At 36.1% G+C, this 7,779-nt stretch overlaps 2 protein-coding genes across 6 annotated transcripts in view; one reads left to right on the top strand and one right to left on the bottom strand.

The window, feature by feature from the left end:
* Positions 1-3,991, bottom strand: part of LOC107696250 (leucine-rich repeat neuronal protein 3-like) — a 10,018-nt gene extending 6,027 nt beyond the window's left edge. Inside the window, exon 1 of the mRNA XM_016496511.1 lies at positions 3,913-3,991. The gene's annotated coding sequence lies outside the window, so the exon portion shown is untranslated. The remainder of the gene's footprint in view (positions 1-3,912) is intronic.
* The window catches only part of LOC107696251 (mitochondrial inner membrane protease subunit 2), a 115,183-nt gene that overhangs the window by 76,958 nt on the left and 30,446 nt on the right, over positions 1-7,779 (top strand). For all 5 annotated transcript variants that reach the window (XM_016496516.1, XM_016496517.1, XM_016496512.1 and 2 more), the window contains exon 4: positions 6,834-6,899. In XM_016496516.1, the coding sequence (XP_016352002.1) occupies positions 6,834-6,899 (66 nt within the window). The remainder of the gene's footprint in view (positions 1-6,833; positions 6,900-7,779) is intronic.

The following is a 7,779-nucleotide window of genomic DNA, read 5'->3' as shown; positions in this document are numbered from 1 at the left end:
TATATATATATATATGTGTGTATATATATATATATATATATATATATGCACAGCTAAACTGTTCTGAAGCCAAAGCTGGGAGTAATGTTGGAAATACCGAACAAATACAGACAAGTGGAGTGATCACCCACAGTAAAATTTCCAAAATCCCACATTTTAAACATGAAGTATGTGGTGATTGACTACCTGTCAAAGAAGTTGTGTGCGTTTAGCACCAAGTGCTTTTCTAAGCAAGTTTTCAGTGGACGTTTGTAGTGTGTTTTGTCTGAACAGTACCAACAGCAGTTCCTCTGTCTGTCTGCATTAATCACAGCTTTTTGTTGACAACCGCTCCTTTCCTAGAGTCAAGAGTCCAACCACTTTACCTGAAATATTTATGGTTTGCCTCTTTTAGAGAAAGTACTCAAGAAACTAACACACATAGACACACACACACTCTCTCTTTTCCATCAACTCGTCTAATGCTACAGACACCACATAAAGTGGCCCTGCTGTGCTATGTTTTATTCACAAGGCTGGAATGAGTAGAAATATTTCGGCAGCGGGGCAGCGCTCCTAGCGAAGCGTGTGCGGGGGGACATAATGAATTGGAGGTGACACCTTGTCACATTACGATGGCGTAACAGACTGCGAAACTCCTTCCCCTCTGGTTTGTGTTTAGGGAATGGAGTGGATCTGAGGGGGCTGCTCAGGTTTTGTTTCATACTGCGTAGTGACTGAAAGCAAGAGCGAAATACGTGTGCGGCGGGGCAGAATACTTAAAACACAGCAGAGGCAGACTCTTTGTGATGGTGAAGTTAATGGATTAAACGTTTAGCCCTTGACCATGTGACCAGGACCACTTCTAGTTTGGCTTCAATAGCAGAAATATTAAATGCCGGAACAAAGAGGCAGTGTTCGGCTGTTTTTCATTTCACCTTCTGCTTTGGTTTTAATTCATTTACAAATTTTGTAGCTGAAATTTTCTTTTGCTTTCATTTTTTTGAATTGAAGTTAATCATCTCTATAAGTTGACTTTTCCAGTATAACACCACTCACATGTAAAACTAGTAATGACACTATGGATATACCTGGTTGAGATTCGGAAAATAGAGTTTTTTCTATTCTGTTTTATGTATTCCATTCTATTCTACTCAATTCTATTATTATTTTCTGCTCTTTTCTAATTCTGTTCTGCCATGTTCAATTCTGTCCTGATCTGGGCTGCGTTTCTCATCGTAGAGATCACTGGTGGCAATGGTTCTACGATCTACTTAGGCTTACGATGCTTTGGGAAACGCTGCCCTGGTCAGCTTTATTTGATTCTGTTCTGTTGTATTCTCTTATAAATTCTATAGTGTTTTATATTCTGCACTGTTCTATTTTCTGCTCTATTCTGTTTTGTTCTGCTGTGTTCATTTCTACTCTGTTCTACTCTATTCTAATTTTTCTAATTTATTGTATTCAGTTTCATTATGCATTTTTCTATTCTGTTTTTTCAACTGTATTCTATTGAGTTCTATTTTAATTTCCTCTGTTGTATTTTTTTTTTTTCAGTTCTGTGGTATTTAATTCTGTTGTTTTGTTTTACTCTGTTCCTACTCTACTTCTATTCTACTCTACTCAGTCTTAAAATTATGTTCTTTTCTAATTTGTTCTAGTCTCTTCTTCTTGTCAAATTCTTTTTTATTCTTATTCAGTTCTATTGTGTTCAGTTCTGTTTTATTCTATTCTGTTTTTATTGTTTTTAATATATTTTATTCTGTTTTTAATATATTATACTCTTTTGTACTATTCTGCTTATTTGCTAATGTGTTCTTTTATTTTCTCCTCTGTTTTCATTTATTCTGTTTTTGTCTCCTGTTTTGCAGTATTGAATTATGTTGTTCTGTTTTGTCTATTCTATCCTATTCTGTTCTGTTTTATCTATACCAATCCTAATACACTTTTCTGCTCTTTTCTAATTTGGTCTATTCTGTTCTGCTATGTCTAATTCTATTTAATTCTGATTAGTCAGTTCTATTGTGTTTTCTATTCGGTGTATTTCTATTCTATTCTATTCTGTACTGTTAAGTTCTAATTTATGTTCTGTTTTACCGTTATACTCCATTCTGCCTTTTCAATTCTATTCAGTTTTAATATTTTATATTCTGTTCTACTCTTTTGTTCTATTTTTTTATTTTATTCTGTTTATTCGCTATAGTGTGTTATATTTTTTCTCCTCTGTTGTATTTCTTCTGTTTTTTTCTATTATATTGTATTCAGTTCTGTTTTCTGTTTTCTCTGCTCTTTATTCTGTTCCATTCTGTTTATTCCATTCTATTCTGTTTTGTTCGCTTTATACTATTCTGTTCTGTTCTACTCTTTTATACTAATCTGTTCAAAACTGTACAATATAACCAACTTTACTTCATGAGTTATGAGCCTGACTACATGAGTGTGTTTTCCCCAGTGTGCTGTAATACATCAGCATTGTTTCCTATCACACTACATGGTGTCACTTCAAATGCCTGGTGTGAAGTATAATTAGCTAAGATACTATGCTGACACAAGCACCATCAGAGAGTGTGTGTGTGTGTGTGTGTGTGTGTGTTATATAGTCCTCCAGCTCTCACCTGCTCCGCACTGCTGGTGAATACACCGTACGACAGCAATTAATTACGCTTCAGCACTGCTGACAGAATCCCTATAGATATATCAGCTATTTCTGTCACATATTCTTCAGCCCTGTTTTAAGACATGTTAGCATTTTTCTTCTGTTGTCCTTATTGATTTCTCTCTTTCATCTCTACACTCCCATCTACACCTTGTTCATACACGAGGCAGGAGCAAATACCATAAATCAGTGGTGCTTAGACCAAATACATGTCCCTTTTTGGTTCCTTGTCCCTTTTTATATTACATTAACCTGTATTATTGCATTTTGATTCCAAACCAAAAACCCAAACTTTGTAACAGCATACCAGAAGAGAAGCCAAATGTTTTTAACATACAACTGTACTACTATAAGATCCCTAAGTGTCCTATTCCAGAACTACATGAACTATGCTGAGGAAACTCAAGTTCATAGCCGGTTTGTTTTATATTGCTGCATCACAACCTCTTTTACCATCTGACATAGGAAGCAAACATAACCTGTATTTAGTTTGTAGATGGCATGTTTTTATATTTTAAGCTGAAGAATAGCAGAACCGAATGACGTCTGTTAAAATTAAGTGCTATATGAGCTGTGGCGTAAAATATTTTTGTTATATTTCACTGTAGTGCTTGAAAGCATCTGTGACCATCACACATTTTACACAGTCATACAGCAAGATTTATAAGACCATTTTATGATGGTTGATTGTGCATGGACAAATCTAATTGTCCAGAAATAATGCTAAACATTTGTTTTAATGTTAAGATAATGTTTAGGTACATCCAGATGAGTATGTGTAAGAATAATACAGTTTGGCCTAAATCCTCAATTTTGATAATGAAGCATTCATTGTTCAATATTAATAACTTTTACTAAGCTTTTTTTTTTCAGAATATTAATACATTCTCAAACTTGTTACAGAATATACCTTATAATTGTATTACTCACACTAAAATCTATCAAATCCTTTGCAGTAACTTTGGGAGTCATAAATCAATAATTTCCTCTTGATCACTTTCATCACATCATTGGATTCACAGCTATGCCTCCCCTTACCTGTAGAGTCTCTGCGCGAGATTACGACATTTCTTACGCGGATGCGCAGCTTTTCTAATCCAAAATATGGTCATGATTAAAACGGATGATTAAAATAGCATATATACAGAAGTGATGCTAATACTCATTGAGCGCATACAGTACGTTTGGCTTTAAGAGCCCTGCATTGGCACGCTATTAAAATCCCCCATCACACAGGATGCTCATGGGTCATGAGAGGATGAGAGAGCCGCGCTTACCGGAGAGAATTAGATTCCTTGTTTGAAACGCATAATATATTCCTTTCCTCTCAATCGCGGGATCGAGTTCCAGATTTATTATGGAGATTTTAGATCCAAATTAATTTGAGCTTTATTTGACAGTGTGAGAGATGTGGGGTCTCTCTCCATACGGTTGTTTTGGAAAAGATGCTCAGCGCACCGCGGACTGAGGACCGGAGAAGCGCGTATCCATCCAGCTGTCTGTGCCGCGCTCCTAATGAAGCACACATGCTCGTGTGCGCATCCTCCACCCAGTCTCCCCGGGGACAGGCAAATTGCTGCCTGTCGTTCGTGCGTTCAGTGCAAACTGATTGGTCGAGGAGAGCTGTCAGTCAGGTCAGGGCTCCCGAAAGGAGGCGGGGCTACTACATCGCTCGCTTTTACCGTCTGTTCACTGTGCAATTTCAAACTCCCACTTTCTCTCTATCATTGCCTTGTCAACATAATTTCTATTTGTAGTTTTCTGCGCTCTGCCCGTGAGGCTACGACTGATAAAGATGCGCAATTTCAATATTCAAATGCTGTCGACCAGATCAGTGGTTCTCAAGTAGCTTTGCTCAGATTTTACTTTGGACATTAATTGGTTCAGTATATATATGCACACACACACTCACTCACTCACACACATACACCCTCCAGCTGAAAACCACTGGACTAATTCTGACTATATTTAAAACATTTATTGAGGCATTTTGATAATGAGAGCTTTCTCATTTTTTTATTATTTTTTCCAGTTTGGCCAACAGTTTTTGCAAGATATAATCAATATCGGAAGTCTTTAGATAAGTCTTTCTTAACACACACTCAACCGGGCTCTTGCATTTACTGCAAAATCCTACTTGACAAATCAGAATATATTCTCCCAGCATGCCGTATGTAACACTTGAGATAAACACCAACAACATTCAGGCCTGCAGAGGTAATGAAAATCACAAATCAGGCTGAGCGTCAGGGCTGTTGCAGAAGAGGCGTGTGTGTGTGTGTGTGTGTGTGTGTGTGTGTGTGTATGACAGATGGAGGCTGCGCTAGAGCTGTTTGAAGATTTAACGTCGCATAGGTTCTGACAGGAAGCTTGAAGTGATGCGTTCATTGAATTTTCTTTTTTTAAATCTGAAATTAGATTTTAAATGAATTTTAAAACAGAAAAGTGGCATCAAGAATGGTCTCAGACTTTTGGGACCTCATCAAACTGTTATGTAGTTAAAAACTAGCAATAGAGTAAACTTTATTTAACAAGAGATAACACAAATGTCCTACCGATGCCTTGTGAGATATCTAGACGAACAGATTTTGTTCCGGTGCCTAGATTTTCAAGACATGGTGTTCAGACTGTCACAAAGGAAGTAGGCAATTTCTCACCAAAGTGCTTCCTCAGCATTTGAGGGACGTTTGGCACCATAGTACACACTTCAACCGTGAGAAGTCATCTTATAAGAAGTCTTACAGGGTGTGTTGCAGCTGAGAAAGCGGTCTTGCGGAAAGGCAACAAGCAGAAAAGATTACTGTACATGAAATTCCATAAAGCATGGAATGACAACCAGTGGCAGAATGATTCAGAAGTGGGTGGGATGAGAAGTTTGCAGTCTCCTGGAAGACGAGGTTGTGGCTCGAGCACAGTCAGGGTCGTTGTGGGTAATGATGTGGGGATCAGGTCAAAACTGATGGAACAAATACTTCAAACACTACAAATGTAACACTTACAAAGACTTGACCTCAAAATAAAAGCTATGTGGGATCAATTTCACTAACAGAAATCCTGGAAATGTTAGGGAACTTGGGGTTGCCAGGCCTGGAAAAGTCATGGAAATAATTGTAACTAGTCATGAAAAAGGAATTTTGTTTCTTTGCGATAAATCACTCTTTTGTGCCATTTATGATGATGGAAATTCTGATTGAAAATTAACATTGTGTATATAATATGATCTATGATCTATAATATGATATGGTTTTAAGTGTTATTTTAGTATTATTTATATACTGTTATAGTATTTATTAATATTTTGAATTTTCATTTTTATTTTTATTTCTTTTATATTCTTTTTAAATGTCTTTTTATTTGAATTTTAGTATTTTTTACTTCAACTTTATTTTATTTCAATTAGTTTCCAAGTCAATATTTCTAATTTCATTTAAGTGTTTTTTTTTTCTTTTCATTTTGGCTAATATTTTATCTAGTTTTTCATCTAATATTTATATTACATTTCATTTTAGCTTTATTTCCGTTAACAAAGACCATTTTTAATAGTTTGAATAGTTTAATAGCTTTAGGTAACAATAACACTGGTTTTAAAAAAAAATCTTTATTCAGTGACTTTATAGGTCATTGAAAATGGATGGAAATCCACTTTTGGAAATATAATAAAGTTAAAATAAATATAAATAATATAAAAAAATAAGTCACATTGTGAGATATAAAGTCACACTATGAGATATGCTATAAAATTGCAATTACAAAACACAAATTTGCTAGCTAAAAGTCACATTATGATTGCAAATATGAGAAATAAAGTTTTTTTGAGATATAAAGTGATTCTTTTGTCTCCTGTAACAAAAACAGCCAAAATTCATAGACAAGTAAATATACAACATTCAAGAAGTATTTTCCTTTTCCTACATTTAAAACTTTAGGCATTGTCCCAAATGAGTACACTATAACTGAATCAAATGAAATATGATCTAATAATATTGCGCCCTGAAAATCAAGAGTTTTGACATTTCATAGAGTCTTTTCTTGACTTACTCCAGCAGATAAGACCCATCTGGTCTCTGAAAACTGTCCCTAATGCCCCATAATCCACTGAGCTCAGCAGCATCCTCAAATAAACCAGGAAGAGTTCTGTCATCATCAGTATGCAAATGCTGTAGTCCTACCATCTCATATCTGTTCACTCCTTTTGTAGGAGCCCAAAGGACCCTCAGCAGAAGATCATCAAACGGGTCATTGGGATCGAGGGTGACTTCATCAAGTAAGTTTTCCGAAATTAAGTTATGAACAAGGTGCAAATGAAGTTTGACGTGTCCTAGATGGCATCAAGATTGATTCTTGAGTTTTAATGGCCGAAAATGTTTTGTTTGCCACTTAAATGTTGCCTGAAATTGTTTACTCAGGCTGCGTTTACACTTGGCATTAACATGCGATCACCGTGATCTGATCAAGCAGATCGGATCATCAGTCAATCAGGCCACGGCGCGTTTTACACTTGGCAACATCAGCTCACTTCTCAATCTGTATAACCGATCGGATGTGTATTTCCCGCGCAATATTTAAATAAGTCTGTGGTGCAAAGTCGACCTGAAGTGGTGGGTTTTCTTTTGAAAACTATTTTCAGTCGATGGACATTTTACAAATCAAAATAAATGTACGAGTCTCACTAGCGCTGTTTTCCGACAGATCGGGAAAGAGGGGGCGGTGTTTTGCGTGATGTCTAGGGATGGGCAGATCGATCCTTAAGTAGGCTATCGATACTTTCGATACTGATGTTGTATCGAAAGGATCGATCCTCACATAAAAATATAAATTCTAAAGTGCATTTTTTTAACCATTGATTTTATTTACTTATCAAGAAATTCGGTGCATAAAATACGCTTCTAAGTGGAAAAATAGACTATATTAGCAAATAATTGTGTTGGATAGAACCATTTCTCCTGCTCATCGGAACACACGCAAATGCTGAAAGACAGAACCAATCAATCACAGACAGCGTTCGCTGCTGACGCATGGCTCAGAGTGCTTGTTCAAATAGGGCTGCGTTTCCCAAAAGCATCAGGTAAGTAGATCTTAAGAAACCATTGTCACATTATTACATTAGCCTACATAACATTGTTACTATATATAAAATTAATTCT

Source organism: Sinocyclocheilus anshuiensis, unplaced genomic scaffold, assembly GCF_001515605.1.
Source record: "Sinocyclocheilus anshuiensis isolate Anshui unplaced genomic scaffold, SAMN03320099.WGS_v1.1 scaffold778, whole genome shotgun sequence".
Classification (NCBI taxonomy): Eukaryota; Metazoa; Chordata; class Actinopteri; order Cypriniformes; family Cyprinidae; genus Sinocyclocheilus; species Sinocyclocheilus anshuiensis.
This window is presented reverse-complemented; position numbering and strand designations above follow the sequence as displayed.